Genomic DNA, 17,363 nt, shown 5'->3' with positions numbered 1-17,363 from the left:
GCAGGTAACTGATGCAGTAAATGTAAGGAAGTTTTTCAAGGAACTGTTTCATAAATATTTAAATGATAAGAGCTGGTTCTAAGTATTTTACTTGTTTTTAAAGCTTAGTTCAGTTTAGTGAATGGGACAACTGCTGTGGACCAACAGGCCCTTCATTGTCCTTAAATGTTATGTCATAGTATATGGCATATTCTCACTCAAGAATATACTGAATTGAGGAGTTACACAATTTTAATTACATTAGTGCTTCCATCTGATGGCCATTGTTCGTATACCCATGATGCTTTCCAAAGGCGTGTACTTCTGACAAAATGGCTACCGATTATGACGAGCCAATATCAGAGCAGGAAAAGGTATGCTGTGATGGATTCTAAAGCTTTGTTACTTTTGATAATTTTTAAAACTATTTCCAATCGTACGTTGAAATTTAATTTATTTCTTTGATTTTTTTAATGTTTTGCAGGCTCGAGAGATTTCCAAATTACTTAATGTTAGGGAACATCCGTTCTAACGTAACACTAACGTTTTAAATGAGTAACATTAGTATTAGTAACACTAACAAGTAAAAAATAATATACACTAAGTAACTGGTGAGTCTTAAAACTGTAACGAAAGTAACATTTCTGTTTCTAACGTTATTTGTAGCTGCTACTTCAAGCTCTAGTCTACGTTATTAGGCTTAGTACTACTAATTATATTTAGTGTAATTATTAGTATAGATAACTTACGTAATATTAATAAATATCACTCGGGTAATACTAGTACTACTACTTATACTTTGTAGTAGTAGTGTAAGTAGAACACTGCAGTTGATGTTAATTAGGGTTAATGGTTAGTTATAAAGTTCTTTGCAGGTACGTGGTTTTCAGCTGCAATATAGTTTTTATCTCATTTTCTTTATTTTTAAAATGACTTGGAATCGACCATATATTCCTATACATATAATTTTAGAAATCTAGCCTTATCTTTCAAATTAGTGTTAAAGTAATTATTAAACATTTTATGATGAATATCAGCTGGTGTTATTCATTAATAAAAAAAAGTGATTCAGTTTTGTTTGGTATACCAGTTTCCTTGATTTTTTTAGCAAAATTTAAAACACTGGATCTGCTTTTCTTTTTTATTACTTACATAATCCTTAGATTTAACCATAAATTTACCACATTGTAAAGACTTTTTCAATTGATCAAGCCTTTTGTGGTAGCAGTTGAAAAACGAGTTATTAAACTTAGCTGGATGATGTTACTAGATGAACACACTTGAAAATAATAATAATAATAATATATATATATATATATATATATATATATACAGATATAGATATTTAGAGCTATTTCATCTGTGAGCAGGCTCATGTTCTCTGAATTTTAAAGAATAATATGAAAAACACAAAGTGACAGGTTACTATTCGCCATCTTTTATACACCTTCATATACATATACAACAAAAGTTTGAATTAATTCAAAATAACTGTATACTACACAATAACAGGTGGGTCATTACACAAGTTTATAACTAACTTTGTAAAATGGCTTTAATAACAATTTATCTGAGCTTCCAATACTTAAACCTATTACCTCTGATAATATTCAAGCTTCTATTTACGATCTTTTCACAACTCAGACCACCCTTGGGTATTGCGTAAACTACTAACAATTTTTAACAACTGAATAAAATTTCAAATTTTTCTATAGTGTAGGGAAAACTAGTTCAAATTGTAAGCCTCTCATCACAGACTTTTAACATAAAATTTGGGCAGCTTTGGACCATTTGGTCCTTCAAGGCTCTCGTTTTACCCCCACTATGGAGAAAATAAAAATATATATATATACCCACCATTTATTTTTCATAAAATCATATTTCTTCTCCTAAAATCCTGTAAAATACTTATGTTCACTACTGCTGACAGCAACTTGTTACAAAAGACAAACATCCTGTTGGAAAATAAAACTGTCTTAACCAGAGCCTAGTCTTTTCCAAATGTAACCCTGTGTGTGCAGGTGGGGTCAAAGTACATTTTCCACAACCTTGTACAGAATGCCATTCAGCATGGTATTATTTAACTAATTTCTTTTATCAACTGTTCATTTACCATAGCTGATTTAGCAAATGTTCACAGGAAGAGGAGAGTAAATACCTGATAAAGTATACAGGGATACTGAACTGTAGATATACATTTCAGAGGCTCTAGAGGTTTTGCAATATCAAACTTTACAATGGACAAACGTATGTTTATCTTTCACATGAATGTCACCCAGCAGTCAAACTTCTCAGTCTGAGTCAGACTGACATCAACAATTCACAGACATCGTATGTACAATAGACTTCTACATTTTAAAAGCTTGTCGTATTTTATGTAGATACACATAGTAAATTTGGAATTATAGTCATCATTTCTTTTCTAGTTGAGAGTCAATAAAACATTTCCCACATGCACATTTGGTTAAACTTGTGCCCACTCATCTTATTATATTCAAAATATGGTACAACAGAAACCAGAGACCTTTACCCTATCAGTCCTTTGAATAAACTTCAACAAGGTTGCTTGCTACCTTTCTTTTCTCAACAGAAAATAAGTTAAATCTTTAACTATCCCTATTAGATAAATCATGGAATCACCCTAGTAACCCTCCTCTGAATTTTTTTCCTGTAAGTCAGTGTACTTTGTTAGAAAGACCAAAACTCTACATACTATTTCAAGTGAAGCCCATTTAGTGATTTAAAATTTAAACCCACCCTTTATTTTCAATTCATTTCTTTTGTTCAATCCAGTGTATTCATATGAATATTTTTCTTCACTTCCATTTTTTGTTTTCATTCTGTATAAGCATAAAATCCCTGAAAGTCAAGTTTGAAATTTTGAGCCATGACTTTTGTAATTATTTTTAGCTTTTATATACAGCTTATTTTACTTTGTTGTTGTTGTTTTCAATAAAACTCAAAATCCTCCACTTTACTAGAGTTAGAACATAATTTTTTCTTTTAAATTTAGCATTTTTCCTTTATTAGAATTTTAAGTTTTCTCTTCATTTATTTGGGAAAGGTTTTTGACAGGAGTTTAGAAATATGATACCAAATAGCTTATAAAACCTCAAAGTTTAACTTTGCAGCTAAAAAATCACCTATTAAAACAATACATTTTCATCGAAATAGGCCATAACTTGGACAGATTAGTTAGAAATTAATGATAACTGTTATATATATATATACATACACATTGCAATTCACTTTAAAATGGTGTGAACAGGTTACACACATATTTGTACAAAATAATTTTATAAACTTATTTAATTAACTTATTATCTGTAAAAATATCCTAATTCCTATACCAAAATTTCTAGAAACTATCTCCTTTTTATCTATACCAAGTGTGTGTAAATATATTATTAAGCTTATGGCAAGAAATATTAACAGTGATAGTACCCAAATGAAGAAACAATTCATTCTAATCATTATAAGTAATATACTATAGTATTATTACTTTGATTACTCCTTGTATTAAAAACCCTTGACTTTTAAGGAAAGGATAAACAAACAATACCTATTTCATGTAACATTATAGAATTCAGTGGTTTATCAGTTAATTGGAGGTAAAGATTGATATGTGATTAAGATCATAAATTATTGTAGTGTTGTCAGTTTTTAATACATACAGTTGACATAAAAACTTGACATTAGTCTCCATAACATTTACTAAGTTGAAGACAAAACAGAAATCTGGATTTGGACCTAACTATTAATTGTAAGTTACAAATGAATTGCCCAAGAACTGTCATCTGTTTGAAACACATAGTATTGGAATTAATGATAAAGTATCATATTTATTATATAATGTTGGCATGTTAGCAACAATTGACATATTTGTTCTCACTATGTATGTGGTGTTTTGTTGGAACAACTATTGTTAATTTTCTAACCATGTGCTTCTGAGTGTGAAGAACAAGACTTAGACTGGTGTCTTCTCTAGAAATTTTTTCATATGCTGTGTGTGAGAAAACAATCCCCTACAACTTCTGGAAATTCTTTTAACATATTGATCAGGTGACCTTTAGACAATGTAAGAATCTTAACCCATATACTCCATCTTTTGTCCAACACTGGCAGTATAATTTTCCCATAAGCTTTCAGTTCACTTCATACATATGAAATTACCTTTCCTTATATTTTACTAGCATGGTACTTACAAAATTCCCTAAAACCTTAACATCTTCATAATTTTCATTTAACCAAGACTCAATCATGCTAATGATGTTGAACATACTAATTACCACTTATGCTTCTAATTCCAACAACTTATTGCAAAGTTATTTACATGTTGTGGTAATATAACAGAAATTTAGTTTCTTTTTCAACTTTAGACTTTTTTTGAGTAGAAATATCTTTTAGTTCAGGCTCTGCTTCAAGTAAATGAAGAATTAATAGCAGATCCAGAGCCTGAAATTTTGACCGTAATGTGTTCCAACAGACTTACCTTTCAGTTTTAAAACATACATGCTAGGGGTACTACTAGATAAATAATGTGGCAGTTAAGCTCAGCCTTAGCTGTACCATTAGGAAAAGTTTGGTGCTTTTACTGTATCGAATATAATAACCCATTATGATTAATAGGTTGTTGCTTCTACAGTATCTTAGATTGAAATTGTCATTTTCACAAGGAGAATATATATAAGAATTACTTATCATTAACAAATGCATATCTAAGGAATCTCAAATCTGAAGTAACAGACAAGCTGAATATCAAACTTGCCAACTCAGTAATCAGTCCCAAACTGTAATGCACTAATCAATCATCTCTCTTCTATAAGACTAACCTAGCTCTTTGGTTATACCATTCAAAAGTCTTTCTACCCCAAAAAACAAATACAATAAAAAAATGTTGCCTACAACATTATCATGAAAGCAAAAAAATTCAAGATTAAATCGGATAATGCCTAACACTTCAAACTTTTATCTTCAGTACTAGGAAATCTTCCTGAAGTGGGTAATGTCATATTTTCTCACAATAAACTGCTAGTGAATAACATTCAAAAGCACTACAAGACTAGCAAAAAGTACAGAATTTTTAACTTCAGAAAATTCAATTCATGCTCATGTAACTTTTCGTGAATGATCAACAAACTGCAATGTAAAACAAACAGTGCAATTCAACATGCTTCTTCTAACACCACAGTTGGATGTTTAGCATTCCCACACTTCAATCCATGGTTACTGCCACATCCTTATTTCCTGCACCTTTGCTGACAACAACAAATGATCTTTATGTACTGTAGCTTTCTTAAGTGTATCGGGGTACTTTGGACATAAAGTTACATGATTTTTCAGTAATAATTAAGATAATTTGTCAATTTACAACTCCATGTGCAAAAGTGTAAAAACTTGAATCATAAGTAACTGAATATATCAAAACCATTTATTTAAATAAGCCATATACATTAATTCACATCAGCAAAACTCTTGCAGCTCTAATCCTAGAATTACTCATGGGTCACATATAGTTTCCATTGAATTTTTAAACACACTTTTCTAAATGATTTCATTGGTTGCAGGATTACTAATAATATGAATCACACACACACACAAAGAAAACTAAAACAACTTTAAAATTACAGTTAATCTCGGTAATTATTCCTGATGTGTCTTGTACATCTCACATAGAAAATGGGTGATTTCACATATTTTATTTGGTCAATTGTTTACATCAAATGTTTGTAGGAGGCAAAAACATATAATTATATGGACTCCACCAGTAATAAACAGTATAAAAAGATGTCAGGAATTTGAGGGTTAATAACTAATGTAGTTCAGCATTTGATTTGGTCTTAAAAGCTTTGTAGCTTACTTAAATTTTTCAATAAATTTTGCAACCTTGCTGTTTTTTCCTAATTTTACCAAACAGTTTATCAATATGTAAATATATAGTGTGTATGTGTTTCTGTAATAGCTATGAAAGTTTCCATGAAAATGTACTTCATGTAGGAAAGGTATAAATATTTAATAGAAGTTTTATAAGTTTTTAAACAAAGAATGATCCTTTTTTCAACAGTAAGTCTGCCAATAATTACGATATTTGTGTCCCCTTTTTCACAGTGTTTGTGTTTTCAGCTCGATTATATTTTACAGTTTTGTAGTTCATGTTGTATAGTATAAAGCTGCTTGTAATATGAATGTAACTTGTGTTTACTGAATGATGTGTAACATAAACTACTAGAGCCTATGTCAGTGTTAGTAGTACAGAAAGCGTGTCTGTGTAGGAATGTTAATGGTGTAGCAATATCTGTATCATAAATAATTACTTGATCAAGCATAGCAAGTTAATTTTTGAATGTTTTTATTTCATGTTAAATTCATGAATAATCCAAATTAAAGAAGGTGCTTTGTGAGGTCATTCATGAAAAGTTTGTAAATTTTGTATTATAGTAAGTTAGAGAATACATTTTTATTTTCATAATTAAGCACTTACATTACTGCATGACTTGTATTTATAAGTGAACTATTATTTCATTATAAACATTTCTAAAAAGTAACAGCAGCTGCAACATTATATTTTATTGTTCATTGTAGTCTCTTAATATCTAAAATCTACAGCATTCATTCCTAAACTACATGTACTTCTAGATAACATAATAATTTTATTCATTTTAAAAAATTAAAGCATATTTATTACATCCAGTATTTGTTTAATTTGGTCTTAATTAGATGTAAACATATACATTATATAAACTTGATTATATTTTTTTGCCTGTAAAATATATTTTGACTTCCAGTCCTAGTATATGAAGAAGTGGACAACACTAATGTGTAACTACTGAAAAATAATGTACTGCCATGTGATTTATTGAACAACAGTTATCTGGTTCATTATAAGATAGAATTGAAGTATTCTGTGTGTATAAAAGGTCTTGTAACCCTGCTCTAAGTTTTCCAGTGAAAGCTTAAAAACTGTTTCAAGTACTCATAATGTATAAATGACATAAGTTGCTAAGTTTAACTCCCAAAACGTTTAAAATATTAATATTTTTAAAAGATAATTTTCTTATAGCTGATAGCCAAATTAGTATACCTGTAAATGAGAAAAAATTATTTAGTGATTGGAGTTGGTATTGGATAACCTTAGAGACTAAATTATTGATGGTAAATTTCTTGCATAACTACTGACTAATTTACTGTTTAAGCTTCTTTTCTTTTATGATGTTAAATTTGTTACTTAGAATAGGCTTAATATTACAATAGGACTGCAACTGTTACCTGTGTTTAACTACCCAGGAAAAAGTGAAACATCACCAATTGTTGTAGGGTACCCAAAAACTAGCAAGATAGAGTGTATTATATCTAAATAAATATATTTTGTTTTTTCTTTATAAGTTCCTAAAATTTGTATGAAGAATTTTACATAACAATTGTTAGTTTGTAATTGATGTGTATGTCAAATTTATCTGTATTTAACTGTTTTTAAGTTTTTCAAACACAGTATTTAAGCTGTTGCTCACAAAAGTGAACTAGCATGGATTTTTGATTAAATTTTCTTTTAAATGAAATGTGTCAGTGATGCACATATGACTTTGTTAGCATTTCATGCCACTTTCTTGAAAGTATATCACACATTTCTGTGCATCTACCATATTCTGCTGAGGTATTTATTTGTTCTACCTCATAATCCTCTCGTATGTATTTGCTAGTTAATTTTTTTCATAAGTGTAAAAAAATCATATTGAGTTTAGTTTTTCAATATTTTGTAACTCATAACTCAGGTGATACTTTTGTGAGATCCTGATTATATTCTGTTTTAATTATTCTACAAATATTATAACACCAACTTATTAAAACTGTAAACCTCTACATGTCAAAACCACTAACTTTTGAATAGCAATACATCAACTCTCTGACTCATTTAAAAATATTTTAACACCTGCCACACGAGCCAGCCCAGCATCTTTTATTACTGAGCTTAGGAGTCATTCTGGAAATGGATTTATGATTATTTCAATAGATCTTGATAAATGAAGCTCAGCACAACTTCTAAAGTGAAAAAAAAAGCTAAATACTAATGAAAATATGACATGATGATATCTATATGTAGGGGGTCCCAGAGAATTATAGTTCTTTCCCACGGAAGTGTGTAAATGTGAAATCGCAGATTCAAATAAATAGATCTTACATAAACAAAATACTACTTATTGTACACCAAAAAACTAATGAAAAGTTCTAAAGTACTTCTACATGCTGAATTTGCATGATATATTTCAAGGCAACTGTACTCCCACTGATTGTAAATCTGTTTTTAAAACATCACAAGGATCACTAAATGCATCATCCTCCACTTGTCAGTGATCAGCAAAAAAATGTTAAAACCAAAACCATTGTTTTACTTCAAATTACCTGAACCAATAAGGATCAGTGATACATGAAACAATAGCTCTCTTCATGCTCTACTTTGGTCTGGCTAGTTTCATTGGATCTGAAAACATTTACTATGAGAACACAGAAACAAAACTTTAAAACCATTTAAAATTCTTTTTAACCATTTAATTTTTAGAAAAAAAGGCTATATAATAAACTTTGTGGTGTAGATTACATAATGCATAAACTAATACATAGATGTTTCTGTCCAATTTGAACCAACAGTTTGTCGAAAAATGATGAATGGGGATTGTAAGCATCCCGTTCATTGTCCTGGCAACTGCTTGCTCTATGTCATATCATTTGGTGTAAACAAACTAAGTTGTCTTGACAACTGTTTGCTATATGTCATATTGTTTGGTGTGACTACAGCGAAAGAAAGTGTACTACAATAGTCTATGATAAAAGTGGTATAAATGTTGTATCAATTACATCCTGACATGATGTTGAACAGGTAGAGGTTACTACTGATATGTAACTGGTATTTCAAGTTTACAACCAATGTGATTACAGTCTCTCCTGTTCTTTCATGGGTACATAGGTAAGCTCGTACTTCATTATTAACATTTGGTTATTTACAATTTTCTTTTCATTTATCCATATAATATGAATACATGTGTATGGGTTTAAAACTGATAGACTTTATTAAGACTACATTTTACCTAACCTTGACCTGGGTGTCACGCAGTATCAGGTTAACAGGTAAAGCGATAAATCACTATCATTTTGTTAACATTGTTCCAATGGAAAGGTAGTGTGGAGCAAAAGGTTGATTTACAGCTACAGTTTTTAATTGTTTTTCATTAATTATTAACTGCATCATTGAATTTGCAGTGTAAACCTACTAATTTGTGACTGTGTAATCAAATGGTGTGTGAATTGCTTTATTATTTTCATTATTTAAAAATCACAAAAAACCCCTACTATATGGATTGTACTATGGAGGTACCATACTAGGCATTATACTATTTTTCGTATATTTATTCTTCATTGCAGAAATGTTATTATTAATTTGAGAAACACTAGGGACATCATCTTTTACTGCATTGCGCAACTGCTTCAACTTCAACACTGCATCCATGGACTTTAACTGTGCTGTTAGTTTGAAAAGTATTGAAACTAATTATATGATTCCAACCCCCCCTTTTGAAGATAATGATACTATTCTGTCTGGCTTGTTTTGTTTTATGTTTTGCTATCATTGCAGTAATCAATTGATGAATCTCCAATTCAGTTGGTATGTCAAATTGATTGGAATGTTTTCAAATAAATCCTTCCCTCATCCGACCTGGACCCACAGATTAGCTTAATTTCTACACTTAAACTAGCACAATCACATCTAGAACATTTCAAGCATTTTTCGTGCTGCGTCTTTTTACTTTACATTTACAAGTTACTTTTCCATGTTGGCTCTCATGGTCTCAGTTTAGGTCACAGGCCCAGTCATAGGTCTGGTCCAGTGACTTAGACCATGATAATAGTGCCAAAAATCTTCATTTTATCTAATCAAAGCAATCCAAACATTTCCTGAAGGACATGTTTTTTTGGATTCATATCAAAATGCCAAGCTGGCTCATTTGGCAGGTGCTAAATTTTAAAACATTTAATTACATAGTCTAGAAGAAGCTTTAAACTTAAAAGAAATAATTTACGAAAGATGGCCAATTGTCTTTTGAATAAATTTTCAATTTTGATTTGCTTAAATAAAAGTTTCTTTTTTCCATTTTAAACTGTACAGTTTCAAGTATTGCCCTATGAATATAAAAAATAAAATAATCTTGAAATGGATTATATAGTACTTTTAACTGCAGTGTATCTTTAGGGTATGCAATATATTTTACATTTGTTATAATTTTTGTGCCTTTTTTTTTCAATTGTAGTAAATTAGTGATTATATGATAAAATTGCACATTCTCTTTACAACTTTTATTTACCTTGCATTTGTACCAGGTTCGAATTGTTTCTGATTTCGTACTGCACGCTCCACCTGGGGAATTTAATGAAGTTTTTAATGGTAAGACTAAATTTACAATGTATATGTATTGAATTAAATTGTACAATTTTTTTAATAGTAAATATATGCTACATCCTCTATTAGAAACCTTGTACATATCTGTGTTTATGTATAGAGACTTAATTTGTTACTCTTAGCCTCATTCAGTTGAAAATGTTTTGTCTCCAAATAACATATAGTTAGCTAAAAATACTCATCTTAATTTTTTACAGTGAACATGTGTTTTTGAACTAGTTAGATTAGAAATCAAATTCCCTAAGATTTTATTTAACATGTTAAAATGAACAGAATCCAAAATGTTGTTTCTCTGAAAGAAATTACATTTTTGTCATTATATTTAGGTCATATATACTGTATTATGTAGTAGTGCATTTATTTTAAAAACTTGAATATTATATTACCTACAAACTGAAGATGATTTGTTGCTACCCGGTTATGTTCAACTTTGGCTAGCAGTAACAGAGTATTGATGTTTTTGTTTTGTTTTTCTACAGAAAGGAAAATACAAATAAATTTGTGCCTAAAAATGCTCCTTGACACAAATAGTTACAAAACTATTGCTACCAATATGATTAATTTAGACCAGATTTCATAATTACAGTATTAATGTTCTTCACCATATATTTTTTTTTTTACTGTAGTTATACAACTTGGCTGTATTGCTCTACAGCATCAAACATGATTTAATATTGATTTACAGTGAGGAAAAGTTAAAGTTAGTACTATATTTAAGTATCAGGTGTCTCAATAGTAGTTCACATGGTTTATAGAGCTTATGTTCATGATAAAAGCTAGGTTCATGATGAAGCTCAAATTAAGTTTAAGTCTTTGAAAATATCATGTCAAAAACATGACAAGTTTAACCTGTAATGCTGGATATGAACTTTTATCTTTTTTTAAATACGGTATTCTAAAATTAATTATTTCTCCAGAGAGATGTGAAAAGTTTAAAACATGCAAATGTACTCCTTATAGTTAGATTAATAAATGTATTTTTTATACTAGTCAATAGATTCGTGAAAGTTATTTAGAAGTAGTGTATGTGTTTACTAGTCTCCTCACCTGTATGTGTGCAGATAAATATTGTGAATGAATCATCATTTTTTGTGCCCCGTACAACAGCGAGACACTTAACTGTTGTGAAATAAGCAAAACATCCATTTTTGTACCTGAAATAGATGATTCTAAAGTACTCTACATGAAGAAAACTAAATTTTTAATAAAATCTAGACTATTTTGTTAACCTAAACCAATGTGTTTGAAACAGAGACATACAAAACACGTTTTTGCTTATATCATTGTGTAATCGGAGGGCCTTGGGATATATAATATGTCAGGAGCTGTAAATAAAAACAATACTTTTGTGATAATGTTAAAATCATACTTAATCATTGTAAAAAATTCTACTGTTCTGGGTGGTCAGTGTCCTCTTATAGGTTTGTAGAGTTCCATATTTTTTGTGGTTTTTAACAAACATTGGAAGGTTCAAGTAAATAACCATTTAAGGCCCTTCAACCAGTGTTAATAATCTTTAAGAATGTACATTAACAAAACCATTGTAGATTGTCTCTCAATCCCATTAATTTTTTTGTAGGTAAAACTTAATTTATATATGTATGAATTTGTTCTGGTAAAACTAACTGAAGTATTCATAAAAACATCCTATGATTTTCAACACAAAACTAAAGTCAAGGAAATGTTGATGTTTGAAAACACTTTTTATTTCATAGAATCACATCACAACTTATTTACAGTAAACATAATCACAAGTGTGAAAAAAAAAATATTTTTAACTTTTATTATTAGATCTGGAAATTTACCTGATTGATTACCTTGGAGTAAGATATTCATCAGTGAGTGCCATGCCATGTGAAATAATCAATTAATCGAAATTAGTGTTTTCTTTTATTACTATTTTAGATTATTACAAATATACAAGTCTCATTTTAGAACAATTGGTTAATTGAATGCAATTGATTAATGAGATAAAAAATGAATCAATTAGCAATTCCACTAATTGCCTATCTTTAATTGTGATTGGTTTTGTTGTAATGTGCATTTTTCTAACATTAAAATCTAAAGTTGTACAAAAAGCATTAATGTGAAAAATTATGTGATTTTTATTTGCTTAGAAGGTGTATGTTGATGTTCTGAAATAGATTGGTCTAATACTGTTGGAGTTTAATTGCTTCCAGAATGCTTATAACATTATATGTATATACGATTCCCATAATTGGTAATTGAGTGAAATAAGTTTTGAAACTTTGTTGTCATATTTTATTATTAATCTCCTGTAATGAGCAAGAAAAGTTCTGGCTTGATAATCAATCTGCCAGTTGGAACTATGGGTCTCAGTTTTAGTACCAGGATATTGAGATAATCCATCATAATGCTAATGAGCACATTGTTTCTATTTGTTTGTTGATCAGTCAGATCATGTGTAGTCTTAGAAATCTGTATAGTTGGATATGAATTTTAACATATAATTTCAGATGTGCGACTTCTTTTGAATAATGACACCCTCCTTAAGGAAGGAGCATCTGGGTAAGATGGGTTTTTTTTTTTTTGGAAAAAATTTTAATGATGTTTTAAAAAGGCTAAAAATAGCTTTAGCATATATTTTATTGTAGATTGTATAATGTATGAAAGATACTTAAAAATATATATCAAAGACAGATAGGAAACTAATTTTTAATGCAAAAAATTTTACTTCCACTCCCAATTTAATTATTTTTTGTGATAAATATGCTCTTATACTATCCATAATAGATATTGTAAGATTGGACAATTTCTATAAGATTTATTTAGAGATTTGATTTTACAGTTTTCACATGTGTATTTAATCTCAAGAACCAAAGAACTAGTTTATTATGGATTAAGTATTTTTTACATATAGCATTTCTATTAAAACAAACCGTGGAGGGCATGGAATTACATTATGCCTCTTATATGTGCATGTCACTTGCAAGACCCATGTATTATTAGTCATAGTTGTTCTCATGATAAAAGTTTGAGCTTTAACTATTAAAATGGTTTATGTAGGTGGAAATAAAACTAACCTTTTAAGGAGACCAGAGAATTATTGTTAAAACCCAGAATATCCTTATATGGCAGTTGAGTTTTCTATTTCATACTTAAAATTAAAGAAAAATATTCATTCATGTGATGTGGAGATTTTGATGAAATGAGTAGTTATATTCCTTTTCTTGTGTTTACTTAAGAATAAATTTATTTAGAAATTTCCAAGGTATGTATCATAAAAACATTTCCTTATTCAACATGAAAAAAGAACATGGTAAGAATTATCTCTATAATTATCAGGAATGTCTATACACTGTTGAATTTTTTTTGTGAACATTTAGACTTTGTTATTAGTGAGGTACTGATCTAATAACTGTTTGGTGGTGTTGACACAAAGCCTTTGATCACATTTCACAATGGATATGGAGCATATGGTAACTGTAAGAAGATATTCAAAAGTAATATGATTGTGGTTGAAATATTTACCAGTTTCAAGTTTCAAACAAGTAATGAACTATACAAAATGATCTTGGAAAAACACATGAATTCAAAAATAAATTTCAGACAAAAATACAAAACCCTACAACCTGAATGCTTTGAAAAGGAGGGCTTTTCTCTATGACGAGCAAACTGATGGAAAAAGATCCACCTTTCAAAAGCACCAGAGTTATAGAGCTTTGAATTTATGCACATAAAAACATGTACATTTATGTTTTATTATGTATCTTTAAAATAAAACATTTTACTGGAAAGTTGTTTATCTATAAATGTACAGTGAAAGAGTTAAACATGTCATTTCTCTAGTTTTACATGGAAGGGTTTATATTAACTTGTTTATTATGTAAGATTCATGTAATTAATGATTTTAGTTAATTTCTGTTAATGTCTTATTAAAAGTTTTTTTATTTTGATGAACATTTTTTCAGTGCATTTGCTCAATATAACAAAGATCAGCTTACTCCCGTGAGAATAGATGGTTCGAAATATACAGTAAGTAACTATGTTATTTTAGCATTTTTGTACTGTCATAAATTAGCTGTGAAAATGTTGTTTTTGTATGCATCTTTTTTAAAGTCATAAACAAAATTCTACTGATTAATTAGAGAGTTAATGCATTAATTCTCTTAACACAGGGTCGGTTGAACTGACCGACCTCGTAACCACTTTGTACTCATTATAGTTCCCATATTATAATTTTAAATAAAGTATGTGTATCTACACAAAGTTTGGCAGATTTTAGTAAAATTACATGTCATTTGTAAACAAAAAATCAGTTTTTTAATGAAATATTTTTACTAAAGATTTGTCCGTGAATATATCGAATCGTTTTTTTTACTAGTCTGAGAGCAAAGTGAATTTTAAATTAAGATTAAAAATACTTTTCTTTGTGTAACCTCCTAAACAAATATAAAACTTTTGTTTTCAGTAAAACTTTATATTTTATCTGTTTTTACCTCTATTCTAATAATATATTTGATTCTTCAACCAGTAGACAAATCATCAAAGTATAATGAAAAGTTGTAAAATCAGAAGTAAAATGAGCAACTGTGCCCTTTATTTATTATTGGTCACAAAGTGTCAAAATACTTCTCTTGAGAGTTTGAACTGCTAAACATTTCCCATTTATTTTCTATGTTTATTTTCCTGTCAATGACTGAAGTAGAAATCCGCTGAAAATAAAGCAACAAATCACCATTTGTGTCATTAGGCTGTTTACATGACACTGTAATAAAATACTCTAAAGAGCAACAAAGCATGTGCAAAGAAATAAGCTGACTTGACCCCTACTTATATATCCTACAGTGTTTACAACAAGAATTCCCCAAAGTAATAAGATTGCACTTTGAATCTATGAAATTGTTTATTATATGGTTCAGAGCCAATCCAATAAATGTTCTAAGTGTTTGGGTATTGGTCATTCCTCTGTGCACATGATAATAAAATCCTATTTCTCTTTCTGTGAACTTATTTACCAACCAGTAAATACTATTTATTCTCAAATGTTTAAATTTTAGTTAATTTTTAGTAAAATGTAGAAGAATAAATAAAAAATACATTGAAAAACAAAGATTTCGAGTACTCACAGTGTTGTGAGATTTTTGTGTTCATGCATCGCACGTGCTAAGCTTCATTTATTCTTCTGTAAGCTTTAAATATACAATATAGAAAAACAAAATAATTATGAACTTAGTATATTAGTGCACACACAACCCTTGTAATTTATCTAAAAAAGCTATATATGACTGAAAAAATCTCATTTGTTATCTTAGTCATCACACTTCAATGGTTTGGGGAAAATTATGACTTTCTCCTTCACGCTGTTTACAAACTGTCAGACTTACATACACAGGAAACTGCTCTTTCTCTTGGTAGTAAACACTTAGTCAAAAGAAGTAGGTGGGACTAGACAAGAGGTTTCAAAAGAATGGAGTAGTGGGAGGAGTCACTCTTATTACATGGCTAAATAAATTGACATCTCAGCAAATCAAAGAGGTGGGAGGTTCTTATTTTATACTTCAGCTTGTTTATATTTGAAATTTGAGTTTCTAATTCACTAACCACTGTACACATTGTATGGTAGGTGTAATAAAATATAAACTGAGCAATAAAATTTTAGGTGATATATGACAAACAAAAATTGATATTCAGCAATTTTTCTCTACATTTCCTTTTAAATTAAGAAATTAAAACATATATAATATTACAATTTGAATTATAAACTGCATTGTCATGTCATTTCCATTGACATTAGTAATTGTAAAGTTATTTAATAAAATGTTGAAAATAACTAAAAGGTCCCGATGTGCTCTTTAACTCTTTCAGCTTGGTCCCTGGGACCAACCTTATAACCATTTTGTGATTGTTATAGTTTTCATGCTATAACTTTTAAATTAGTAACCATATGTTCACGAAATTTGGCAGATTATCAGTAAACATTACGAGGCTTTCATACGTAAAATACTAATTTTTTTTTAATATGTCTTAAGGTTTGTTAAGAAATGTTTTTCTCATGCCTTTTTTTCTTTTTGCTTATCCAATATTTTTAAGATTAAAAGTACTTTTATGCATCAGAAAATTTTCAAATTTTAAATGTGAAATCTTTATAATGTCCAGATAGTTATCATACATTTTTTATGAAAAAACTATTTTGTCTGTTATTTTCACTAATGAATCTCTGTACAGGTTTGGTCGATCTGACCAATCTCGTAACCACCATAAAAAATTAGGAAATAAATATAAATTATGCCTCTTTCATTCTAGAATGACTACAAATTATAACACAAACACACATATTTAGACTAAATAGCTTAAACATTATACATTTATATATATATTTATTATTTTTATTATATTGACCTTTCAGCCGTGCCTGGCTAATAATACAGAAGTTACAATGATGCGGTGCACATGCACTCATGTTACCACATCTAATAATATAAAACTGGCCTTCAGTCTTTACAAAGTGACCTGTGTTTTGGTGGACTAGTATTTTGTAAAATTTAGTCACATTTCAATTATTATACATAATATATGTATATAGATAATTACTATTTACAAATAAGTTCTTAAACTTAAACAGTAAATAAAGAAGTAAAGCAAACAATTATCTTTTCTTGTTATGTCCTTTGTACTCGTTTGCTGCTTGACAAAGGTTATGGAGTCTTATAAAATTTTGCACATGGAGGACGTGAAATGAATGAATTTTTTTAGGTTTTATATACATTTGAAATAACTAAAAGATCATAAATTACTATATAATTACCATAGAATTTATCAAGCTTAGTAACTAAGCTGTATTTGGGTCTAAAAAAATATAAAATTTCGAGCAGACTAATGGGTTGAAGATTTGTATCTAAAGAATGAGGTGATGTTGTAATAATTGAAAATGGCTGAGAAAACCACTAGTGGGACATTCTGAGCTTTCGATTGG

General features: G+C 29.2%; 1 protein-coding gene across 1 annotated transcript in view; it reads left to right on the top strand.

Annotated features, from left to right (window-relative positions):
• The first annotated feature begins 287 nt into the window (after positions 1 to 287).
• LOC106457346 (F-actin-capping protein subunit alpha-like) overlaps positions 288 to 17,363 on the top strand; it is a 38,148-nt gene continuing 21,072 nt past the window's right edge. The window contains exons 1-4 of the mRNA XM_013916749.2: positions 288 to 353; positions 10,348 to 10,411; positions 12,904 to 12,955; positions 14,359 to 14,422. Of these exons, the coding sequence (XP_013772203.1) occupies positions 312 to 353; positions 10,348 to 10,411; positions 12,904 to 12,955; positions 14,359 to 14,422 (222 nt within the window). The 5' untranslated portion in view covers positions 288 to 311. The remainder of the gene's footprint in view (positions 354 to 10,347; positions 10,412 to 12,903; positions 12,956 to 14,358; positions 14,423 to 17,363) is intronic.

This window comes from Limulus polyphemus, unplaced genomic scaffold, assembly GCF_000517525.1.
Source record: "Limulus polyphemus unplaced genomic scaffold, Limulus_polyphemus-2.1.2 Scaffold319, whole genome shotgun sequence".
Classification (NCBI taxonomy): Eukaryota; Metazoa; Arthropoda; class Merostomata; order Xiphosura; family Limulidae; genus Limulus; species Limulus polyphemus.
Note: the sequence above shows the minus strand (reverse complement) of the source record. Positions and strands in the feature narration are given on the sequence as shown.